We start from the raw sequence: 25,521 nt of genomic DNA, 5'->3' as shown, positions 1-25,521 counted from the left end.
CTTTATTAAATTACATCTTGTTCTCATTTGCCCATTTTTCCATTGTGTTCAGATCTTGTTGAACTCTGTCTCTATCTTCTGGAGTATTTGCCAGTCCTCCCAATTTGGTGTCATCTGCAAACTTGATGAGTAGTCCCTCCACCCCCTCATCTAGATCATTAATAAATATGTTAAAAAGTACCGGGCCGAGCACCGAGCCCTGAAGTACCCCGCTACTCACCTCTCTCCAGTCTGATGAAACACCATTGACAACAACTCTTTGAGTGCGGTTCTCTAACCAATTCCCTATCCACCTATCTGAAAATCCAGATTGCAGTCCTTCAATTTATCCATCAGAACATCATGGGGAACCTTGTCAAAAGCTTTACTAAAATCCAAGTAAATGACATCAACCGAATTTCCCCGATCCAGCAAACCTGTTACTTGGTCAAAAAAGGAAACTAGGTTGGTCTGGCAGGACCTGTTGGAGACAAATCCATGCTGACTTCCTTGGATCACCAAATTGTCCTCCAGATGTGTGCAGATGGCTCCCTTTAATATCTGCTCCATTATCTTACCCACAACAGAGGTCAGACTCACTGGTCTGTAGTTTCCCGGGTCATCCTTCTTCCCTTTTTTGAAGATCGAAATAACGTTTGCTCTCTTCCAGTCCTCCGGGACATCTCCAGTCCTTAAAGAGGTTCCGAAGATGATGGACAAGGGCTGTGCAAGTTCTCTAGAAAGTTCTTTGAGTACTCTCGTGTGCATTTCATCCGGACCAGGGGATTTGAACTCATCCAGTGCAGCTAAATGCCTCTCGACAACTTCTCTATCCATGTTAACCTGCCACCCAGACACTATCCTTTGGCTACGGCCATCTCTAGATGTGCCTAAACACTTTGACCTGTGGGAAAACACAGATGTAAAATAGGCACTAAGCCTTTCTGCTTTCTCTGCATCTTCTGTTAGAGTTTGTCCATCCGCACCCAACAGTGGGCCTATTGCCTCCTTTACTTTACGTTTGCTCCTCACATAACTGAAAAATCTTTTCTTGTTACAATGGGCTTCCCTGGCCAATCTTAGCTCACTCTCAGCTTTGGCCTTTCTGATGATTGATCTACAGTGCCTAGTAACCTGTAGGTACTCTTCTTTAGAGCTCTGTCCTTCCCTCCATTTCCTGAACATTTTCCTTTTCTTTCTTAGTTCCTCTTGAAGTTCTCTGTTCATCCAAATAGGCTTCTTAGAGCTCCTGCAGTGTTTTCGTCTTTCTGGGATAGTCATTGATTGAGCATGCAGTAGCTCTTGTTTGAGTAGCGCCAACCCTTCACATGCTCCCTTCCAGCATTCTCGTCCATGGTATGACACTCATCATGTCTCTGAGTTTATTAAAGTTTGCCCTACGAAAATCCAACGTCCGCGTCTGGCTACAAGCCTCCTTGGCTCCCCATCTCAAAAGGAATTCTATGAGGACATTGTCACTTCCCCCTAGGGTCCCCACCTCCTTTACCTCATCCACCAACTCTTGCCTGTTGGTCAGTATTAAGTCCAGTATGGCTGAACCTCTTGTGGGTTCATCTACCATTTGATAAATGAAATTGTCAGCCAGGCAGGTCAGAAAGTTGAATCAAACACGATTCTCCAGTTTAGAGTCCACTGGTCTTAACCACTACATGATGCTGGCTTGTAGTGGAGTGAATGACTTGGGGAATAAGAGGACAAATGTAGCTAAAATTATATTACTAAATTAATATTGCTAATATTACATTAATATTCTGACATGCTCCAACATTCATACTGCTTTACATAATCAGTCCAAACAACCTGTAGTTTAATGGGAGTTTGACGATGTAGACAGAGCACAATGTTGGGTGTCATTGGAGCTTGGTTCTGAAAGGCCCAGGAATGTGCAGGAACAGCTCTGTTATATCTATTGGTAAAGTTGGTACACTTTCATGGGCTGTGTGGCAGCCAGGACTCGGTCACAGGTATGGTGGTGATGTGTTTGCAGTCCTGTGTATGACCATGGCCACTCCTGCAAAGTCTATAAAATATAGGGGAGGGAACAGTCTGAGAGCTTGGGTCCTCTAGTATTTCTGCTTGCAGAGTGCATTTTCTTTCCTGTTGTAGCCCATAATGCCCTTGAAGGTTGCAGATGGAAGCAAGAAACCCGTGCTCCTTGGGTGGGAACTGCTATCTATGGACACTCACAAATGGATCCAAGCCATAGTTAACAGTTTTATCCTAAAGCAAGCTGATATAGTGTAGTGACTACACACTCACCTCTCCCCACCCCCCTCAGTGCCATGGAGGTAATATCCAACTGTTGTGCTGGACTATCATAAGAGTGCTGAATACAATTAAACCAGTTTGGTGTAGTGGTTAGGAGTGTGGACTTCTAATCTGGCATGCTGGGTTCGATTCTACACTCCTCCACATGCAGCCAGCTGGGTGACCTTGAGCTTCCCACAGCGCTGATAAAGCTGTTCTGACAGAGCAGTGATATCAGGGCTCTCTCAGCCTCACCTACCCCAGAGGGTGTCTGTTGTGGGGAGAGGAAAGGGAAGGCGACTGTAAGCCGCTTTGAGCCTCCTTCGGGTAGAGAAAAGCAACATAAGAACTAATTTTTCTAAACAAATTATACCTCTTAGTCTACTTCGCTTATTTATATCCAGTATTTATTTTAAAGCATTTCTATTTTTCCTTTCAACAATTGTTATTGGTACTATTTAAATTATGAATGAATATAGCTTCAAGTCAGCCCGTGGACTTATTCTGGGAGTCTGAGAAACATGACATACACAGTTGATTCCCGCCTCTGCCCACCTAGATTTTACATTTGATTCTATTGTAGGTTATATACTTAATTTTTTTTTCATGTCACCTAGAAAAATCAAGCATGAAGGGAATATACAGCTAACCAGGGTTTTTAGTGTTTCTTCTAATGAATGTAGTTTAATTCTATAATGTGAGGCACTTTGCAGGTCAGTTGATGACATTTAACACTTGCTGTACTTGGAAAACTTCTGTAGAAAAAGCAGCCTGGAGAAAAATCAATTACCTCATTTATGATCTAAAAATTGGTTATTGTGATGGTAGTGCAAGCACCGGGTCATGTCTGACATTTGGGGTGACGCCCTCTAGCGTTTTCTTGGCAGACTCAATACAGGGTGGTTTGCCATTCCCTCCCCCAGTCATTACCGTTTACCCCCCAGCAAGCTGGGTACTCATTTTACCAACCTCAAAAGGATGGAAGGCTGAGTTGACCTTAAGCTGACTGCTGGGATTGAACTCCCAGCCTCATGGACAGAGCTTTCAGACTGCATGTCTGCTGCCTTACCACTCTGCACCACAAGAGGCTCTTTATTATGATGATCCACAGGCAATTGATACTTTAAATTATTTCTTCTCTCACTGACCTAATATATGTTGAATGATTGTTATTTTCAGCCTTATTCCATCATGAAAGTGCCTAATGAAGAAACTCTTGAAGGCAAAATCACCCAAGACATGGTGGCTTCAAATATGGAAAGGACTCATGGCAGTAATGGCAGCTCCTTGGATTCAAAGGCTGATTCAGATCTGAGTAGTAAGAATTCTTTCTAAACTGCTTAATTTAACTTCAGTAGGTAAAGGAACTCTGCTGTGTTGTGTGTGTAACATACACGTATGCAAAAGAGGTAAGACAATGCAAATGAGACACAAAGATTTCCATATGAGTAGTCTCTTTTGCCCTCTGTGACATTATGGGGAAATAATGAGTTTGAAGATTGGAGTGACCCATGGGCCTCAAGACAGCTTTTCCCTAACACTCCCAACTCAGGCCCTGGTACAAATTTTTTTGGAGGCATAAATTTTCAGGCTTCAAGATTCTGTAGTAGACCCGGGAGAATGGAAGGGGAAATGGGAGCCAGGCTCTAGAGGAGGCAGAGTCTTGCAAGGTTTATAAGGCCCTGCACTGGGAGAAAGGCTGTTCACCCCCAAAGCTGGGCTGTGGTGAGGTAGCCACTGGAAGGAGCTGATGTATTGACCTAAGGAGGATCTGGTATTGAAGGAGAGTGAAGTCACATTAGGGAACTTTTACCGACATTTGGCACAGAAGCTTTCATGCCCCCTGGCTACACCGATTGATGGTTGTTATTGTAACACACTATGGGGTGTACTCTTGAAGACAGCTTAGAAACAGCAGTTGACACAGAATGCAGCTGCCCACATGTGGGCTAGGATGAACCAGTGGAGCATTTTACCCTAGTTCTGAGACTGCAGTTGTATTGATTCTCTCTCTGTTTCCAGACTATATACGAGGTTCCAGTTCTTTCCTCTTAAAACACTTTATTTCCTGAGACTGTCAGGGACTGTCTCCTCCTATATTAATCCATCTGCTGGGTATACTCGTTCTTTTATTAACATTTGCTTACCTTAGAATCGCCAACGATGACTAGAACAGCCTTTATCCATTCCTGGGCTTTATCTGCAGCATTCTTGGTTCTGTAGTGCAGGCTTCCTTTTCCATCCTTTCTGCTTTTAGAAGAAGGTTGCAATGTGGAGATGCTTAAAGGACTATCCATCCAGTTTCTGGAGTCAATTTTGTGGTAATGTTCATAGAATCATAGAGTTGGAAGGGGCCATACAGGCCATCTAGTCCAACTAGCCATGAAGTGACAGGGAATGAGGTTATGCATAACTATAATATAATATTTCAGGCATATGATCTGTTTAATAGGATGCCTTTTAAAATGAACACATTGTTTAAAGTATATTCTTGGGTCCAAACAGTTTACCTCAGTCACAAAGTGAAGACCCTTGTGTTGTAGTGGCAGATGCTGCTGAGACCATATTTTAAGATAATCTGCACAGCCAATCAGATGTCATGCTGGGAGAAGATTATAATTTAAATGTGGATGAGAATTCTAGGTTGACAACAAAATCTTATTGGTCCTAACTACATGGGTTCTTTACTTACTATTGATATATATTTAAAAGCACATTTTCTTGCTAATCAGGCCTCCTTTTCTTTCCTAGTTCAGCGACATGCTGAAATAGAGGCTGAACTTCTTATGGACAGTATATGTGAACAAAATTTGCAGGAGGTATGTTAGTCATTTTAATAGCCCTTAATTTCCTTCTCTGGCAAGAACTGTATTGATAGCTTTTGATGTAAATTCTAGAGTTTATTTGTATAAGCCTGCTTTGAAGAATCTGAATTCTTCATTTTCAGAAATTACAGGAAGGTGTCATCACAGTTGGGGAATTTTTTACACTTCTCCAAGTTCATATTCTCATACAGAAGCCTCGCCAGAGCCTGCTCCCACCCAAAGTAAGTATATAGATCAACATGTTTATCTCATCCATGGCACATGCATCTGCCTAAAACCAGTGCAGCAATATTATCTTTTGATCTTCATAGTCTGTGTACCACATGGGAACTGCAAAGTCCAGCCATGGAATATTCTAGAGCTCACTGGAGCATGAGACATTCTTCCTTCTCCTGCTAACCATTTTCTCTACCTTCCAGTCATTTGAGATGTGGAGAGCATGCCTTATGGAGAGATTTAAGAAAAAGTTCTGTTGTTATTATGATGATAAAATGAAAGGAAAGATTGAGCAGATGCTCTTTACCTCCACTGGATTGTTTTCTTGATAACAGCATATTGGAGGATATCAGCAGTTGAGTGCCCATTGAGTGCCCTGGGCAATCAAACAGCTGGAGCATCTGCAGCCAACTTTCTGAGGAAAGTTTCTATAGTAGGTGTGTGTAGGGCTGTTTCTGATCCTTATGCATTTAACCAGCAGTACTCAACTGAAGTAATATTTAGAAGTGAGATGGAAGTGGGAAAAACTGTTACCAAAGTTTATTCAGCAGTGAGCCTCACACCCACCATCTAATTCAATGTTAATGTTAAATCTCTCATGTGGGACTGCTGAGAGAATAAGATGAAGAAATCAGCATTGTTCTTGCCTATAACAGTTGTCCATCCCATCAAGTGATCAACTATTGTCAGGTGCTCCTTCCGTTCCACCCAGGTGCCTTTTCAGATCCCCTCTCTGATCTCTCCAGGTCACCCTGATCGCTGCTTCCTGCTTTCCTTCCTCCCCCCTCTTCTCCATCTCTCTGGGCAGTGGGATCTGGTGCTCGGCTTTGAAGTGTTAAAAACATGAGCAGACAGTCCAGCCTGCTCATCTTCAGCATGTCGCACCCGGCTGGGTTCAAACACTTCCCTTTGGGAAAGCGTTTCTTGCGAACTTGGGGAAGGGGGGGGGAGGTTCTACTCATGTGCCTATAAAACCTGGGTCCGATCTAAGAGCGGCGTTGCAGTCAATTTTCCTGTTCTACGTATTGCCTTAGCTGAGTGTTCCTCTGTATGTCCTCTCTTCAATAAAACTAACTTCTGGTGAAATGCCAAGCATCGGTAGTCACTAAGCTGGGATATCGAGGAAGGGCTCCACAGCTGCACTACTTGCCTGATCCGTGACAACTATGCTGTCCCGCATCCCCCCCCCCCTCCCAGGCTCTGTAATAAACATACCTGCAGGGTTTTGCAGCTGCTCAGAAGAATTTAGGAGTGAGAGATGTACCCCCTCCTCCTCAGGTGAGAAAAATCTTTAGAGTGGAAGGAGGGGCCACTCATACTCCAATGAGCTCCAGAATACTCTGCAGCCAGACCATATAGGGATAGTTGCTAGTCCTTGCTGTGGTGGTTTGGAAGAGGCAAGTGGCTGCACAGTTTGATAAGCTGCTTATTATTTCTCCAGGATTGCTGCAACAAAAACAGTCACATTTAAGCTCTGCCTGTGCATAGGCATCATCTTTTTGGATCTGAAATGCATAGAACTATGTTGGGTCTGCTTTTTCCCTGTTTCCTAGTACACAGTCAATGCACCTCCTACCGCAGAAGATTTGATTCTCAGCGAGTACGTTTACCATCCCAAGTTGCAGATTTACAAAGAAGATTGTCAAGCTCTCTCTGAGACAATAGAAGAGTAAGCTACTTGGAGTTTTTCTTAATGTGTTAACATGTAACTGAAATCTGAAAGAACTGTATTATCATTGGCATTCTGTTGTCTGTCACCAGTTTGCTTGACTGTAGCTGCTGAGTTTTGCAAGTTTTCTGAACTTGAGTTAAGATTTCTTACTCTTCAAGGATAGTAAAACAAGCCTAATCACTTCCATGTACTAACCTTTACTATCAACCCCCTTCCTATTAGGGTGCTGCTGACTTTCAAGAACATAGTAGAAATACCTGGCCATAGCCATCAGCAAAACTGTCTTGGTAATTAACATTATCAGGTAGAAAATTATCCACAATGGCTTTGGTATTTGCTTGTGTCTATGGAGCAAAACAAGAGAGCTGGAGTGGGCTTTGAGTTTTAGAAAACTCAGCAACACTGAAGGGCTGGAGGTCTGAGTAAATAGTAGGCAAAATGTGTTGTAATATTGTAGATATTTGTCCTGTTTTACAGAAGAATATTTGAGCTCTCAGGGGAAACTTTTCCAAAAAGTTTGAAGGGCTTTATGCAGATAAATATTTTTATAAAGCCTCAGCCAAAGGAAGGAGGGGGTGCCACTGTAGTCTGAGCCTGTAATATGTATTCACCAAGGCATTTAAGCCCCCACTCTCCCAGGTCTGCTTGAAAGCTGCTCTCAAGGCTTATGGGATGCTCCACTGTGCCAGCTACAGCCCCAGAAGCTGCTATCAAAACAAAACTGAAGGAAATCCACCTTCATACTTTATGGCTCTTTGGTTCCCAACCAGTATGTTTTTACATGTCCCAAACTCTGTTGCTGCTATTAAAGAATCCTGTACTCAGATGTAAAATATCAACAGTACAGCAGTCCTTATTAATTTTACAGAAAAGAGAATGAATACCAGAAAACATTTTAAGATTATACAGTCAGTTGAAAGCACAGTTTAATTTACTTGATACTCCCAAATCTACAACTAATTTAAAATATGCACTTTTTATTAATGTTTCAGACTCAAGTTGTGTGCTGATAATAAAGATAAACTTCTGGCAAATGTGCATAAAAGTCTGTGGGAAGTAATGAGAACCTGCTCTGATGAGGAGGTATGGACATGTATTTGTGTAACGGTAGCTACTGAAGTGTATTTAGAGTCCATTGTTGCTATTTTTAATGTATTGTTTCACCTATTGTTTCGAGAGCCAGTTTGGTGTAGTGGTTAGGAGTGCGGACTTGTAATCTGGCATGCCAGGTTCGATTCTGCGCTCCCCCACATGCAACCAGCTGGGTGACCTTGGGCTCGCCACGGCGCTGATAAAACTGTTCTGACCGGGCAGTGATATCAGTGCTCTCTCAGCCTCACCCACCCCACAGGGTGTCTGTTGTGGGGAGAGGAATGGGAAGGCGACTGTAAGCCGCTTTGAGCCTCCTTCGGGTAGGGAAAAGTGGCATATAAGAACCAACTCTTCTTCTTCTTCTTCTTCTATACATGGTTGCCCAACAACTGTTCTTTGTGCACTGTTTGTCTACTCATACATGCTGATTCTTTTTAGAATTTCAGAGATGGATTTTTAACAAAAATATGTGTACATGTACAAAAACAACTGAGCACCCTTATGGGAGCAGGATTCACTTGCACACTAAATCCATATGTGAAGCATCCAACAAGACACTGGATAAAGTACACACTAAATCAGTCACAAATGAAACAAAAGAATCTGAGGCAGAAGTGACTAGGCCTGATAGTTTTGTTGTCCAAGATAATCTGTCCATACTCTAAAAAAAAGCTGTTCACAAATATTGTCAAAAATCCTACTAAATCTTGCAGAAACACCTCAGTTTGTTTGTTTTTTCAACTGCAGGTTTATTCTTATTTAAATAGGTAATTAGGCTTGAAACTTTATTCTGTTGGGACTTTAACATGCTACTACCATATTCTCAACCTAATCAATTATCTTCTTTACTCTTCCTGGTACTATGGTGAATTCTACTGCAGCTTAAACAGTTTGGAGCAGAACTGAACAAGATTAAATCCCGTTTGGCCAAGAAGACCAAAGTACTGGCCCACAGAGGAAAAGCTAAATTATACATGAAACTGGTACAGAATGCACAGGTAAAACTGATTCAGAAAGCCAGTGTGAGGCAATCGTGGCTCCCCCCCCCCCCCAGTATAGAAGTATCTATCAACAGGCGTTCCTATTCTAAACAAGAGGCCAAATGTAAAAAAGTTGAGTTCGAAAATATGTAGCTGTTATGTGTGCTTTGAAAATATTTAATTCCTGCTCAGCGATAAATCAGGCTTTGGACCCATCGGTATGTCTCAGCCTAGGCTACCCCATGTTGTTCTTGAGAGAAACATGAAAACCCCACGTATACCACCCAAAATCTTGTTGGCAAAATGGCAAGAAACTAATCCATCAAAAGCAGTTTTCTCATGCATTCTTGAATAGATACTCAGTGTCCTGGATGTTTCTGCTGTGTTACAACATGTAGTAGCAACATGGTAACACTGAAAATAAATGGAAGGCATTGGATTATACGGTCTGCGGGCTGTAAATAAAGAGGCTAGTGGAATGGTAGGGGATCTCAATGGAGTATGGGAAGAGCCTTGGAGCTGTATCACTTTTAAAAATGTGTAATCTTGTTTGATATCATTTTACATCAATATCTATTTTCAGAGGGTAGCTATGTTGGTCTCTAATAGAACAGCTAGATTTAAACCCAGTAGCACCTTAGAGACCAAGCAGATTTGGGAGGGTATACACTCTTGAGAGTCAAAGCTCCTTCTGTCAGATACCACCTGATGAAGAAAGCTTTTTCTCTCAAACATTTATACCCCCAAAATCTGCTTGGTTTCTAAGGTGCTACTGGACTGAGTGGTGGCAGCAGATTAACCCAGACATAGCTCCTCTTGCAAATCTGTCCATTGGACAAGGGTGTCATAACCCTGGGATGTACATCTAAGGACCAACAAAAACATACATAGGCAGTTCTAGAGGAAAGTTCTTGTTGCTTTATTTTGATTCTAGAGAGCAACTATGGGTTTCCAGTCACCACAGCAAATCATTGCTAAAGACAATATCTCATGGCAAAATCAGGATAAAATACATTCCCTGTTTATCACCAAAGCAAAGTGAAAGCATTTCAGACACAAGGTCATTCACGCTTTCAGACACTGAACAGAGCTAGGCATAAAGATAACAAAACATCAACAAACACTACCCTGGAGTACCGAGGGGTGAAGAGGGGTGAGTTAAGGCCAATGGGCCTATGGGAAAATAACAGAAAATACAGTCATGACAGACCCTCTGATTTACGACATGGAGCCAGGAATGGGACTACATAACAAAGAGGACCAGTAGATGGTATCGGAATAACTATTTTTTTATTTTGCTTTTTGCCGTCAAGTCATAGCTGACTCATGGCTACACTGCAGGGTTTTCAAAGCAAGAGATGCTCAGAGGCAGTTTGCCATTGCCTGCCTGCTTGCATGTTACAACTCTAGTATTCCTTGGAGGTCTCCTGTCCAAATACTAGCCAGGGCCAACCCTGCTCAGCTTCTGATAGCTGACAAGACCCAGATTAGTTTGTACTATCCTGGTCACAATTGGGAATAACTAATACTTGTGGTAATTTTAAGGATAAGCAAGTGTGAATCTGTTCTAATTTCCTAGATGATAATCTTTGTAAGAGTTAGATAAAAGGGAGAATGGAGTTTTAAAAGCTAGTTTTGTTTTGGTATTAAGTAAACTGAATCCTTGCCAAAATGAAAAAAAACAAATAAAAACTAGATTTAAAATTTTTCTTCCATTTAAGTTCCAGTGGGAAAAACTTCAGTCAAGACTAAATGAAATGGATGAACTCTTCAAAGAAATGGATAACTGTCGCGTCACTCTGGAAGCAGGTACAGCCTCAGGTGTTTTTTAGACCATCCTGTTCTCCTGGTAGAGCAACTCTGTTAGCTATGACTATTCTGAAAAGTCCCAAAACATTAATTTGATTTAGAACTGATTTGAAGTATTGCTGACAGTGCTTTTTGTCAAAAGTAAATCAAATGCTGCTAGTCAGAATTTGAACTAGAAACACCAGGGATTGAGTCTGGGACCTGATGGGTACAAAGAATGTGCTCTGCCACTGAGCCAAAGGTCTCATCTCTTAATCCTCCATTTCTGTCCTTCCTGAGTGATAAAAGCCTTTGCTGGACTCCCATGTCGTTTCTCCAGAGGGGCTATTATCAAGTGACCTGATCCCTTAACCCCAAGGTGGGGTTGAGTCTGACCTGAAGGGGGGATCAGATGGTGAAATATTGACAGGTGTCCAGTCAGATAGTTATGTTAGGGGACCCTATTGTTTTCCGGACAGCTTCTTTCCCTGGAATTTTTGCCTTGTGTATCTGTAACATATTCTGTGTTAATCTGGTCTTTACAAATACTTGTACTGTTTAATAAATTAGTCCTTTTTATTTACTGTGCCTGGATTCTTTAGGCCAGCTTGGTGTAGTGGTTAGGCATGCGGACTTCTAATCTGGCAAGCCAGGTTTGATTCTGCACTCCCTCACACGCAACCAGCTGGGTGACCTTGGGCTCTCCACGGCACTGATAAAGCTGTTCTGACCAAGCAGTGATATCAGGGCTCTCTCAGCCTCACCCACCTCACAGGGTGCCTGTTGTGGGGGGAGGAAAGGGAAGGTGACTGTAAGCCGCTTTGAGACTCCTTCGGGTAGAGAAAAGCAGCATATAAGGACCAACCCTTCTCCTTTATCTGTGCCCTCATATGTAAGGCATGCCCACTCCAAAGAGAAAGCAGGGTGGGGGTGGGGGAGGCGTATTGTGGGTCTTTATAGTCAAGCCGAGCGGTACAGCCAACAAAAGTCCTTCCCAGCTCTGGGACTGAAGAGAAAGGCTATACATGTAGGGTTGGAGGGCTCCCTTGGAAAGAAGTCCCCAACCACAACAAAACCTTGCGTGGCCCCACCTCTTCCAGTGACAGCCCCAATGACTAAACATGCTTTCGTCTTAAACTGCACTTCAAAAGTAAAATAAATATAGGATCTTACGGGATCTCCTACATTATATTAATACTAGTTTCAAAGCCCCTTTATAAAAAGGGGTTTTGAAAGGGGAGAAGGCGTCAGACCGGCAGGGAGGCAACCCCCAGCAGCCGCGCTTTGCGCGACTGCTGGGGGTTCCCTCGGGCGGCAGTCTGACGCTGCGAGAGGCGCTTCGCGCCTCTCGCCGTGTCAGACCGGCAGGGAGGGAACCCCCAGCAGCCGCGCTTCACGCGACTGCTGGGGGTTCCCTCGGGCGGCGGTCTGACGCGGCGAGAGGCGCTTCGCGTCAGTCCGGGAGCAACTGCGAGCCGCGCTGTGCGTGGCTCACAGTTTCTCAGGCTGGGAATCGGAGGGACCAATCCGGATTGGTCCCTCCGATTGTCTGTCGTGAGGAAGGGTCCAACCCGGACCCTTCCTCATCACGGACAAAGCCCACCTCTAGGGGGCTTAACGAATTATTTAGTCCGTGGCGCCCGTGGCGCCACGGGCTGTTTAAAGATATTGGAGATTTTGGTATTGGCTCATTATCCTAAGATATATTTAATGATACTATGAAAAATAAAATACCACTAATTTACGGTTGCCTGAGAGTTTCTTTTTTACATATCCACTTATTCTCTTGAGCTGTTTGGCAAAAGGTTGAAGGAATGTGAATATAAATTAGGGTTACCATAATTTGAAAAGCAAAAAAGAGGACATATTTCCCAACTGACTTCTTCAAACAAGTGATCACTAGAACAAATCTAATTTTAAATATCCCTATTTAAGCTGTGATAATTGCTACTAATTCCTAATCTTCCAAAGCCAAAAGTGGCTTTTTTTCACTTTTTTTTTAAAAAGAGCCCCCCAAAAGACTGACACGCAAAAAAAAGGACATGCCCTCTAAAAAGAGGACAACTGATAACTCTACTTAAATAAAATTACTGCTTATTGCTTATTGGAAGTTGAATTCTTCAAGCCCCAGAGGGACATACCAGAACCAATGGGATGAAATTAATTCAAAAGAAATTCCATCTAAACATCCGGAAGAAGTTCCTGATAGAGTGGTTTCTCAGTGGAACAGGCTTCCTTGGAAGGTAGTGGGGTCTCCATCTTTGGAAATTTTTAAACAGAAGCTAGATAGACATCTCATGGGGAGGGTGATTCTGTGAAGGCTCAAGGGGGTGGCAGGTTACACTAGATGAGCGATTGGGAGTGTCCTGCATAGTGCAGGAGGTTGGACTAGATCAGTGGTCCCCAACCTTTCTGAGGCTGGGGACTGGCAGGGCATCGGGCCACGCCTGCAGGCCACGCCCACGCATCGGGCCACGCCCACGCATTGCGCATGCACAAATGCGCCATGCGTGGTCGAATCGTGGCCCCATGCGCGGCCCGGCCCTGATTCCCTCTCCCCGCCCTCCCGCAGTAAGAAGCTTCCCGGGCCGCAAGCTTGCGGCCTGGGAAGTTTTTTACTGCGGGGGGGGGGGGCGGGGAGAGGGAGCTGCAGCCCGGCGCCATGGCCTTCGCGGCCCGCAGGTTGGGTTCCACTGGACTAGATGACCCATGAGGTGCCTTCCAACTCTATTATTATATGATTCTATAATTACTTTGTCACATAGTTTGCATTTGTTGTTGGGTTCACTCAAGCTAAGTATAAGGCTTGACAATTGTACTGCTTGCTTTTCAGAAATTGCTAAATTGGCAGGGTCTGAACTAGAGGTCAGTCAATCTGTGGCAAAGTATGAGTCCAAAGTGAGACAGACTGAGCAAGGTATGAGGGCTGTTTTGCATTAAGTGATAGATGTATTGTCGGTCAGGAATAAATGTTTTGAATTGGTGTGTCCAGCTTTTTAAGTACTTCAAGATGGACTGCCATAGTATTGCTTAAAATTAAAGATCATATTTTTGTACATTTAGGCCAGCTTTCCAAATGGTAAATCTCTCTATCATAATCTTTGTGTATGTGTACTGGAAAGCTGTGATTGGTTGTAGCTTGTCAGAACATGTATGTTTTATGTAAATGCTGTGAACTGCGTTCCTGTAGGGCCATCGTGTACGATTCATAATATACTGAAATTATTTCCATGTAAGAACTTCATAATGTGCACATTGGCCTTTAGTGAGGAAACATGCATTTCAGTCTTGCTGGGAACTGGAGTATCTTAATCAAATAGTTATGTACTTATTGCCTGCCTTTAGAATCTTACTGTCTTTTCCCCCTTCATAGAGCTAGAAAACTACAAAGCTCAGGAGGAGGCACTTCAAAGGTAGATTTTTACCTGCGTTTTCATCCTACAAAATTTTCTTGGTTAACTTACCCAGGGTATTTTGTTCATACATTGCTGTTGTTTTTAATGGCATACTTGCAGAGATCAGTCAAATCTTAGAGGACAGCAACAACAGAGAGTTTCTGAAATAAGACATCTCCAGGAAGAAGCCGAAAGTTGTCAGGAACATATGGAGAAATACAAGTAAGAGGGTTAAATTCTGATGCTACCCACCAGCCAATTAGCTACATGCCAGCATATCTCATTGCAATGTGTTTAAGGCTGGTGATGTCTTTGAGTTTCATCCTCAGGGGCAGTGAATCTAGAATTCAGGACTGACTCCATTTCAGAGGGGTGGTGGATTTTCTCTGTTTTGAGAACACTAATTACATTCACATACAGATATGACATTTAATTATGTTTTATTAGGAACTCAACTTCAATTTAAGTATGTAAGTCATCTCTCTCAGTGGCAACTAAAATTAAATTGAAATTGAAACTGCTTTTTGTGAACAGCTGCTACTGATCTTAAGAGAATAAGGATTACAAAACAGTAAATTTTGTTTGGTGCTTTAAATGACAAGAGTACACATGGCTCTCATGTGGCATCTTTATCTTCTTGACAAAAACCATGCCCAATATGAGGTTCTGTAGCTTAATGCTAAGACACTTTAAAAAAATACTGACAGAAGACTAACCCTAACTTTACAGAGTGAGGGATAGGATCAAGGTCAAAGAGAGAAGGCACTTTCTTCTCTTGGCCTCCCTCTTCACTTAGTTCTTTAAGCCTTAAGTGCCTCAGGCCCTGCAGCATGAGGGGAGCACATAAGTGCATCCTTCTGTCTCTGCCATTAGGGGAAGGTGCTTTAATCCTTGATGTCGTTCTGCAACAGTAAGGAGGTGGTAGTGTTGATAGTGACAGCTTCTTATCCTGCATCTGCCCCTAGATTTATAACTTTCAGTGACCACATGTCTGCACTGAGACATTCTTAAGAGAAAGAACAAACAGGCCTTTCTCCCTCCGTGTGGTAGGGTGAGGGAAGATTCCACAATACTTTGTTTTTGTGTTCAATATGCAGAATAGAAAAACAATTTGTAGACAAGTAGTCCATGGATATTGAGCCCCATCTTTGCACTGCATTTTTAAACACTTTTTAGTTAGAAATGCTCCTGACTTTTGAAAGAAAGGAAAATAAACCACAAAAGCTTAATAGCACGCATATTTGCCTTGTTCTGATTGTCTTTTGATAAATGATATTTATAATATTTTTCTGTAGCTTCTCTGAGTGGGTGATGAAAGAATGGAATGATCAGCAGGCTGTTTTCACCTTCCTTTGTGATTCCATTGAACTTATTGTTGCACTTGAATGCCCCATAGGTAAGTGGAAAAAACAGAAAGAATTTGTTCCTGCTTCATAAAAGAATTGCTGAATGGATGTTTTTATTTTTCAGTGTATTTTAAAAATATTTTATTTTGAGGAAACAAAGAAATAATACAGAGGAAATACAGAAAGGAAAGTAAGGGTTACTTAGCATAATTATACATTTATTTATTTAGATTTATATACCGCCCTCCCCGAAGGTGATTATCAAAGATGATTATATATAGAAGAAGAAGAAGAAGAGTTGGTTCTTATATGCCGCTTTTCCCTACCCGAAGGAGGCTCAAAGCGGCTTACAGTCGCCTTCCCATTCCTCTCCCCACAACAGACACCCTGTGAGGTGGGTGAGGCTGAGAGAGCCCTGATATCACTGCCCGGTCAGAACAGTTTTATCAGTGCCGTGGCGAGCCCAAGGTCACCCAGCTGGTATAACAAAGTATAAAATAATATATTTGTCTACAACGCCCCTTTGTTACATTGAACATTTTTTAGGACTTTTGTCTATAATGGGCAGTGATACTTACTTCTGATAGTGGGTACATTTATATTCATCATTTTACGTTTCAAACTTTGTAACTAGTCTATTGCATAGCTACATTATTAGCTTTAACATTGCTGCTCATTCAGTATTGCATGTTTTCATCTTTTCTGCATACTTGCTAATATGTTTAATATGTAGGCATTATAGCAATAATATAGAAGGAAAGTCTATTATATTTTATAATGAGAACATTTTAGAAGATGTGTCTCTGTAGTCTGCTTCCTTATATTTATGTTCAGGCTGTTATATGTAAAACTAGTTCACATTGTGCTTCTTCGTTACCATATATTTGTATACAATATTGTAAACTGTTTTGCATTATAAATTTGTCTCCTGCTTGTGTAGTATACACTTCATCTCTTTGCAAATTTCATAATTGAACTGTTTCTCAAATAAGTTTCACCATTACTGCATGTTGGACAAGTTTATTTTCTCATATGTTCCAGCATGTTAAATTATTGCCCTGACCAGCATAGCTGGGATAGTATTTGGATGAGATACCACTAAGGAATACTAACGTTGCTATGCAGAGGAAAGCAATAGCAAACCACCCCTTAATGTCTCTTGCCTTGAAAACCCTCTGGAGTCACTAAACATGGGCTGTGACTTGTTGGCAAAAACAAACAAACCCAAAATCCAGACTGAATTATTATTATCTATTGGAGTAGTAAAGTTCAACAGAATTCTCACAGTAACTGAGAAAATATAATGAAAACTATTTAATTTTGGGTAAATTTAGGTAAAAAACCTTAAGCACCAGTTGAAGTATGGAATGACTGGGGAGCAGCTGGAGATCTTTTTGTTCAGAGTATCAGATCTATACAGCGTGCATGATTTGATGGATGCAGATGGGAGTATTATTTTGCCTTCCATTCTGATGTCATGACTAAGGCAGTCAACCTGTGGCTAATCAGATGTGAATTTGGTTTCTACAAAACCAATTGATATCCGTACAGGAAGCTTAGATGTCAGGGAGAAAAGTTCCAGCCAACCTTCTCCTTGGCATGCCTCTTTTCTGTGTTCAGAGTTTTTATATTTATTTAATGTGAGTCCTCCTCTGCGATTTGAAGTGGTGTTGCCTAGAGACAAGTTCAGAAATCCATCTCGCTCTTTATCTTGCTTTGGCTTTTTCGTAGATGTTGCTGCTTTCACCACCAGAAAGCTCGACAGGAAGATAATCGGTTTGCACTTTGAGTCATTGTTGGATGGTAAGGTTCTGAACTGTTTTGCTCTCAAAAACTTTTTTCTCCTTGAAAGGGATTTTAAATCTTCAGCCAGGGGAAATAACCTCCCAGTCTGTCCTTCACTAAAATATTAAAAAATCTAGTTTTATGAGTCCTTGTTCTTAACTACTCCATAGAAAAACAGTGAAATTGCTAAGCTGTAACAATGCAAAAGTATTTATTTTGGGGCAGTCAATAAAGCAATTTAGAATACATATAAATGCAGCTATATTTACTCGAGAGGAGAGTGAGCTGTGATAGAGGTGCCTCCTTTCTGTTTCAGTAGGCAGGACTTTCTAGATACTGCTTCTTCAACTCCTGGAAAAAGTCCCTCCCAATTAACTTCAGGCCTCCACTGAGCAAGAAAGTTGCTTTTTGGATCTTCAGGTTTGCAAGACCGCATGTTTGTTTAGAGTTCTCCCTGCTTTCCTTCTATTTGGCTTAGTTGTTAAGCAGACAGGAGCTAGGCAGGAGCTGTACAGGAGTGCTCCTTCTCTCCTACACCTTTCTTTCTCTTATTTGTTCCTTGCCACGTGTATAGGCTTCATTCCTAGGAAGTGAGGTTCAAGTGTTGTTCACTATATGTGTATATCAAGGCAGAGAGCTGACGGCGTGATGTTCCTTATGCATTTTCACAGTTTTCTCAATATGACTTTGTAATGCAGAAGCTGGGATAGGAAGCCTAGTCATGGTCAGAGGGGAAGATGGTAGAACAATCAAGAAAAGTGAGAGAAATATGTAGTTGATGAGGAACTACGTATTCAAAAGATGCAGGGCTCTTTTGAAATGGTAGGATCAAAATATGGCTGCAGCTTAATCAGGCCTGTGCAGCTGAGCAATAGCTGTCCTTCACTTAGCAATTTTGCTTCTGATTGTGGCCTAGTGTTCTCTGAGCTGGGAAGTTTGCATCTCAGATGTGTTTCTTTATGATATTCTGCCATTCTTCCATTGTGGAACTCTGGTGAATTACCAAGGATTTCCATGTGCTCGCCAGACCCACAGAACTCTTCCGCTATGAATGAAATGACTTGGCTTTAACTTATTTTACCACAAAACTTTGGTTGTTCTTGCAGAAGCAAAAGCGCCAACTTCTTCCAAACTAGTGCATAAGCTCATTTTCCAGTGTATTGATCAATGTACATGGCAAGAGAAATATTCAACAGTACAGCAGCTTGATCAGGTAATGTAACAGGAAGCATTTTTCTGAGTAAAGTTTAGAATATGATCTGTAGCAAGCTGTGCCAGTGCAGCCAATAATGTCTTTAAATTCTGCTAATTTAATTGGCCAACTGGGGGAACAGGATCGCCTGTTGCCACCATGGAATCAGATCCATGTGGCAATTTTAAATGGCTGTTTTTTTCCTCTAAAATGTAGGTTTTCAGTTTGGCCCTTAGCTTCCTTCATAGATTGGGCATTGCATCTCTGGTGATAAGTCTTGCTGAGCTATACTGCTTAGTACAACATTGAGCTTGTGGAATGCATAGGGAAAGTATCTAAAATGAATTTGTTGGCACTGTTTGTCTGCCCCTGCTCCACCTCAGTCAATGCTCTTTGCTTCTCTATATCCTTTTCATGAATAGCCACTACTTCACTTCATGCACAGGCCCTGCATGCTTAACTGCTGTGCAATTAGTCATGACATTCCCCGCAACCTGATGGGGTGGGGGTAAGGGATACAATTCATTTGAAGGCAAAAGCAAAGCAAAAACTGCAGCAGACAGTAGCTTATTATTGCTACACATGGTGCTTTTTTGCATGTTTCTGAAATTTTGGGGATATATCAATATTTTTCTAGAAAAAAATCTGTATATTCTTGGCTTTAATTTGATACTGTATTCATGCTATGATTACCCAAATAATTTATTTTAATCCTGTTTTTATTTATTTATTATATTTATATACTGCCCTCCCCTGAGACTCAGTGTAGTTTACGTAGAACGTAAAAAAAAGAAGCCAAAAACAATACATGGATCTTGTTTTTTTCCATAATAACTATAACAGAGGTAACAGACTATAACAGTACGAACAGGTCCAGGGGCAGAATGCATGAGTGTATTTATGGGAGAGAGGAAGCAGGGGTCCTGTAGATGTTGCTGATATCACTGGGTCTCAATCAAATGGCTGAGGGAAGAGCTCCCTTTTGCACGCCCTGTGGAACTGTTTTGGCTCCATCAGGGCCCCAATTTCCTCCAGGGGCTCATTCCACCAAGTGGGTCCAGGACAGAAAAGAAGAAGAGTTGGTTCTTACATACTGCTTTTCTCTACCCGAAGGAGTCTCAAAGCAGCTTACATTCAACTTCCCTTTCCTCTCCCCACAACAGACCCCCTGTGAGGTGGGTGAGATTGAGAGCCCTGATATTACTGCTCAGTCAGAACAGCTTTATCAGTGCTGTGGCAAGCCCAAGGTCACCCAGCTGGCTGTATGTGGGGGAGCAAGGAATCGAACCTGGCTCACCAGAGTAGAAGTCCACATTCCTGTCCACTATATCAAGCTGGCTCTGGCCCTGGTTGAGGCCAGGCAGGCTTCTTTACAACCAGAGATCATTAGCCAGTTGGTGGTGGTGGAGCGTAAAGCTCTTTGAGAGGCATAGGCAGGGAGGCAGTCCCTCAGATACACTGGGCCCTGACCGTGTATGGCCTTAAAAGCAATTACCAGAACCTTTAGCCTGATCCAGAATTCAACTGGTAACCACTATAGTTGATGGAGAATGTGTTGAATGTGGGACCTCCATGGTGTTGCCCTGGCCACTGTATTTTGGACCATCTGTAGTTTCTGGATCAAGGCTAAGGGCAGGCCTGCATAGACTGAGCTACAGAAGTCCAGTCTAGAGGTGACTGTCATATGGATCACTGCGGCTAGGTGCTCCGGGGCCAAGTTTGGCTTGGCGGAAGTGGTAGAATGCCAGCCATGCTACCTTTGTGACCTGGGCTTCCATTGTGAGAGAAGCATCCAGGATCATGCCTAGGTTCCTGGCCAGAATGAGCCATTGAGAACTGGACACCATCCAGGGTGGGCAGATGCGCTACCTCACATGGACTCTTCCTACCTAGCCACAGGACCTCCATCTTTGAAGGATTGAGCTTCAGAGGCCATCTCGACACTGCTTCCAGGCAGCTGGCTGTTTCGGGGGGGGGGGGGGTCAGGGCAGCCATCCATCAGGAGGAAGAGTTGGATGTCATCTGCATATTGTGCAAGAGGGTGTATGAAAATGTAGAATAAAATAGGATAAAATTAGCTTTATAGAGTTGCCATTTTTAAATGTTGTAATTGATTGCAATTTCTTGATTGTCACATCAGTTGCTGCATGACATCTCTCTTGTGGTGAGTCACTGTCAGCTCCTAGGAGAAGAGATAGTGTTTCTGAACAGATGGGGTGGGAAATTTAATCTTCTGAAGACAGCAGTGAATGATACAAAGTAAGTGCTTAAAGCAGCCTTTCTCAACCTTTTTACCCTTGAGAAACCCCTGAAATTCTTCAGGCTTCAAGAAACCCCAGAAGTTATGTCAGCAGGCCTCACCTTCCTGCCACACACCCCTATGTCACCAGAAATGACATCACTCGGATACTCCCATTGGATGTGACTTCACCACAGCACTCACACAACACTGGAAGTGACAGCACAAAAATATTTTCAGATGATTTGTGAACAGAACCATATCTGCACTCTGGGCTGCCTACCAGCTTGCTCTTCTTCACAAAAGGGAGCCTGCAGTGGGAGCCAGCAGAAAAAGAGCTTGGGCAGGCCTACCGTGCTCTGTTACCTCCACCCTTCTCCCCCAAACCAGAAACAGGGCCAGAGCAGGCCTAGGCCACTCTATCCCCACACAGAGACAGTTAGGGTATGGCCCTTCCTGGGGGCCATCACTGGTCATGGGAGGGGCAGGCCAACATGACCATATATGGTCATATCACCAGTAATTTTTTAAATTAAAAATATATTAAACATTAAGTAACTCCTACCCAATTGCCAAAACACTACCAGGGCTGTCAGGAAACCCCAGGGTCCTCAAAGATCTGATAACCCTCTTCAAGTATTTAAAAGGGTGCCATAAAGAGGATGGAGTAAAGTTGTTCTATCTTGCTCCGGAGGGACGGACCAGAACCAATGGGATGAAATTAATTCAAAAGAAATTCCATCTAAACATAAGGAAGAAGTTCCTGACAGAGCGGTTTCTCAGTGGGACAGGTTTCCTTGGGAGGGGGTGGTTCTCCATCTTCAGAAATTTTTAAACAGAGGCTAGATAGCCATCTGACGGAGAGGCTGATTTTGTGAAGGCTCAAGGGGGTGGCACGTTACAGTGGATGAGCAATAGGGTTGTGAGTGTCTTGCATAGTGCAGGGGTTGGACTAGATGACCCAGGAGGCCCCTTCCAACTCTATGATTCTAAGATTGTATGTGCCTAATAGAAAGTTGATATGTTTTACCTCTGCAGACCAACATTCAAGTAATGAAATACAACCCTAACCTTAACTTTTGTATCTATATTTTGCTTCATATACAGAGTGAAACTATTATTCTCCAGTTCTCTGGTTTTTGCAAAGTTTGAAGTTGAGCTTTCTCTCTCTGCCAACTACCCTACATCCCCTATGGCTTTCACTGTTCAAAAATACACAGGCAATCTTGGGTAAGTAAAACAAACCAGAGATTTACAGTTCTGTGAAACAGTTTTAAGAAAATAATTGTATGTTTTTCTCTTCCCAGCCAAGAAGAAATTTCTGAGGTTTTGACTAGAGTTCCAGTGGGAGCCAACTATTTGAAGAGAATAGTCAGTCAGATTCATCATAGTCTACTCCAGAATCCCTCAATAATTCACAGACAGTGAAAATAGTTCTTTGTGCAACTCTCAAATGGCACACTTTGACTGTTGAATGCTGAGAAACATGTCAGCTGCCAAGAAAGCAATATTTGTGGTCAGATCTTTAGACACAATCTAAGCACAAATACATAGTATCATGAAGCCTATGGAAAACAGTAATAATGAAAGAATGTAATATGGCTCCTTTTTGGTTTTGTGTGTGGTTCCCCTCCTCCCCAGTCACTTTTCCAGAGTTTCTGGTGCTGCCTATGACTTTTTTATTTTTAGGAAACCAGCCCCTCTAAACCATGAAAGTGATGTAATTCAATTGCAATAGTCTTTACAATTTGAAAAGTCTTTTACTTGAGTTACGGGTATCTTCCAAGTTTTGTGCATATCTAGGTTTGCATTAGCCTTTAACACCCCTCCCAGCATAAATAATGTTTTATTTTCAAAAACTAGCTGAAATAACCCCTAAACTGAAATCACATTTATTGGCACCACAAGATTAAAATATTGTATTTCAAATACTAAACATTCTTTCCAATGCCTGTGCAATAGACTTGATTCCAGGATGAGCTATTGCTTTCATATTCTGTTTGCCAGAATTCTTCAACTTTTGACAATATCTCAATCACAACACAAGTGATGTATTTTAGGTCATTGCTGATGGTCCTCATAGGTATACATGGTTGGGAATATCATACTCTAGCATTCAGAATTTCTCCTCTCTGATGTATAGTTAGTTACCTGCCAGTTTCTGTACGTATGTAAAGTATATCATTTTATAACATGTTGTGAATCCTGGGAATTGGTATTTTTATGAAATGTTTTTTTTTCTTCTATTGAAGACAGTAAATGTATTTACACTAATAAACTTGTATTTGAAGTGACTTGAAAGATTAAACATCCTCTATTTATTCCTAGTTATATTGTTCTGTGTTACTTGTAATTTTAATTTTAGACAGTGTTTGGAAGCCCCCACCCCTTGCCTAGTTTAGACATGTTTTGCATAGTCTTTTCACCTGGAACTTTTCAAAAGCTTTTTATTTTATACATTGTTAGAAGATACATAATTTCTGGACTGTCCCTTTGCCTTTTCCCCACATTTTCCCTCATAGAATGCATTTGTATTTCATGTGTATTCATATTCTTTATTGCCTTAACTTGTGTGCTAGCAATTTTTAAATGACTATATACTACAACTATGTGCATCTATGGACGTTGTTTTATGTTGGCAAAAAATGCTCTATGTGTTAACACTCGACTCTTAGCTGTATTCAGTCTTAGGATATAAATCACTGTTGTTTCCAGCTTCCTAATGTTTATTTCTTGATCCTTCTTGTTTGTTTTCTCCCCCCACCCAATTTACTTTTGTTTATTTCTTTGTTTTTCATGGTTCCTTTGTCAAAATCCTTCAATGTATTAGAGAAAAAATATCTTCACTATATATGGTACTCCCATTGTCCTTATCATATTTATCTACTTAATGTTTATCATGTTTACTTAATGCTAAAACTCATGTGCATAACAGTATACTTGTCTACTAATTGCTGCTGGATATACTTGTGCCATTGTTCCAGTAGTTAACACAAATCAGTAAATAAACTCAAAGCAGAGTGGTGTAGTGATTAAGGTGTTGGGCTAGGACACAGTGTGTGTGCACAAGAAAGCTTATGCTATGTATAAAATGCTGTTGGTCTTAAAGGTGCCACTGGACACTAAACTTTGTTCAGAAGTTTAAATGTTATGGCTGTAATTAGTCAGCAGAGGGCACCCATACAATATTTTGTAACTGGAATAAAAGTGATAGAATATGTACATGTGTTTGCCAGAAATAGATAGTTCTACATTAACTTTAGTTCTTTATACTTCTGATAAAGGATTAATTCTAAAAGCAAGTACATGGCTTGCTGGCTCCAGGCACTGAGGCGCATCTGAGAGCAAAGAGGCTAGAGTCCAGGGACAGAGAGCGGGAGTTGCAGGGGCAGGGCCAATCAGGATTATTGGTGTCATCGGCATATTGATGACCAACTGGGCCAAAACGCACATGTAACATCAAATTACATGGGAGAAAGGACCACCTCTTGAGGGACTCTGCATGGAAGCTGGTAACTGTGCGATTGTTCCTCTCCCACTGCAATCCTCTATGTGTGGTTCTGGTCCCTCATATTCTGGCCCTGGCAAGGTGCTGGGCTAACAGCATGGTCAACGACATCAAATGATGCTGACGGATCTTAACAGCACGAGGTGCACTGACTCACCTCTGTCCAACTGGTGCCAGAGATCATCCATAAGAGTGACAAGCACTGTCTCCACCCCATGGCCAGGTCAGAAGGCAGACTGGAATGGATCAAGCACTGAAGTTTCCTCCAAGTATGCCAGGAGCTGATATGTGGTAACCCTCTCAACCACCTTCCCAGAAACAAGGTTCACGGATCAAACTTTTTCAGTAGGGGGCAAACCTGCCTGGATGCTGCTATATGGAAACAGATTAATTCTGTGCTTGTGTAATTGTTACACAGCCTTAAGCATTTAAATGTTCCAAAATGGCAATTGCTGCTATATTTTTGGCAATCATGTTTTTTACATAGCTAAGGATGGTTGTATCAGTTTTTGCATCTAATATAAGTTTGATATTGATCTTGAGAATCTCTGGCTTTCTGTGATGTAAATCTATTGTCTGACTTGCCATTTGCCCATCTTCAGGGTAGAAAAAGTAATCCCTAGCCAGGGGCCTTTTGTCTAATGCTATAAAGCCAACAGTAGCTTGACTAGCTTTTGTCAATGCAAATTGTTCCAATTAAATTATTTCACCAGAATTCTTTCAGAAAAGCATCACATACAGGCTCAGTTCATGCAAGCACTGATGCAATAAACAGCATTACCTCCTAAAGTGGTAGGGACCTGCAAGCATCTGAAAGGAAATCAGAAGAGTCTGTCCAAACTGCCTTCATTTTCTCGCTTTTAAGGGATACAGTAAAATGTTCAGTCTTGGGGGTCATGGAGCTTATTGGCTGTTGTAGACGTGCAGAGCGATTCCACTGCACCATTTAACAAAGACGAGGCCTTACTACTTATAGTAAACGTTGTCACTTCGGTTTGTATGACAAGGTGCGTACAAAGGAAACCGCTCGGCAAGACTGTCGACACACGAACCATCTCCAGGCGGCTTATTTTGTAAGCTCCGCGTTCCGCCCCTGTTCCTCTCCCCAGCGTGCGTTCCTATATGAGGTCCCCATTGGCAGCTAGATCATTTTCCCGTCGCCGTCGCCACCAGCAAGCTCCGCAGGCCGGGAGTAACACAAAACACGGCCCGACTGCAGCGCGCATGCGCAAGATC

General features: G+C 42.1%; 1 protein-coding gene across 1 annotated transcript in view; it reads left to right on the top strand.

Annotated features, from left to right (window-relative positions):
• KNL1 (kinetochore scaffold 1) overlaps nt 1-23,809 on the top strand; it is a 41,633-nt gene extending 17,824 nt beyond the window's left edge. Inside the window, exons 11-26 of the mRNA XM_077322871.1 lie at nt 3,427-3,565; nt 4,999-5,066; nt 5,195-5,293; nt 6,842-6,957; nt 7,953-8,043; nt 8,934-9,050; nt 10,754-10,841; nt 13,654-13,737; nt 14,194-14,233; nt 14,336-14,437; nt 15,511-15,611; nt 17,293-17,364; nt 18,453-18,559; nt 20,679-20,797; nt 21,885-22,007; nt 22,085-23,809. Coding sequence (XP_077178986.1) covers nt 3,427-3,565; nt 4,999-5,066; nt 5,195-5,293; nt 6,842-6,957; nt 7,953-8,043; nt 8,934-9,050; nt 10,754-10,841; nt 13,654-13,737; nt 14,194-14,233; nt 14,336-14,437; nt 15,511-15,611; nt 17,293-17,364; nt 18,453-18,559; nt 20,679-20,797; nt 21,885-22,007; nt 22,085-22,205 — 1,587 coding nt within the window. The 3' untranslated portion in view covers nt 22,206-23,809. The remainder of the gene's footprint in view (nt 1-3,426; nt 3,566-4,998; nt 5,067-5,194; nt 5,294-6,841; nt 6,958-7,952; nt 8,044-8,933; nt 9,051-10,753; nt 10,842-13,653; nt 13,738-14,193; nt 14,234-14,335; nt 14,438-15,510; nt 15,612-17,292; nt 17,365-18,452; nt 18,560-20,678; nt 20,798-21,884; nt 22,008-22,084) is intronic.
• The last annotated feature ends 1,712 nt before the right edge of the window (nt 23,810-25,521 follow it).

This window comes from Paroedura picta, chromosome 2 (genome assembly GCF_049243985.1).
Source record: "Paroedura picta isolate Pp20150507F chromosome 2, Ppicta_v3.0, whole genome shotgun sequence".
Taxonomy (NCBI): Eukaryota; Metazoa; Chordata; class Lepidosauria; order Squamata; family Gekkonidae; genus Paroedura; species Paroedura picta.
Note: the sequence above shows the minus strand (reverse complement) of the source record. Positions and strands in the feature narration are given on the sequence as shown.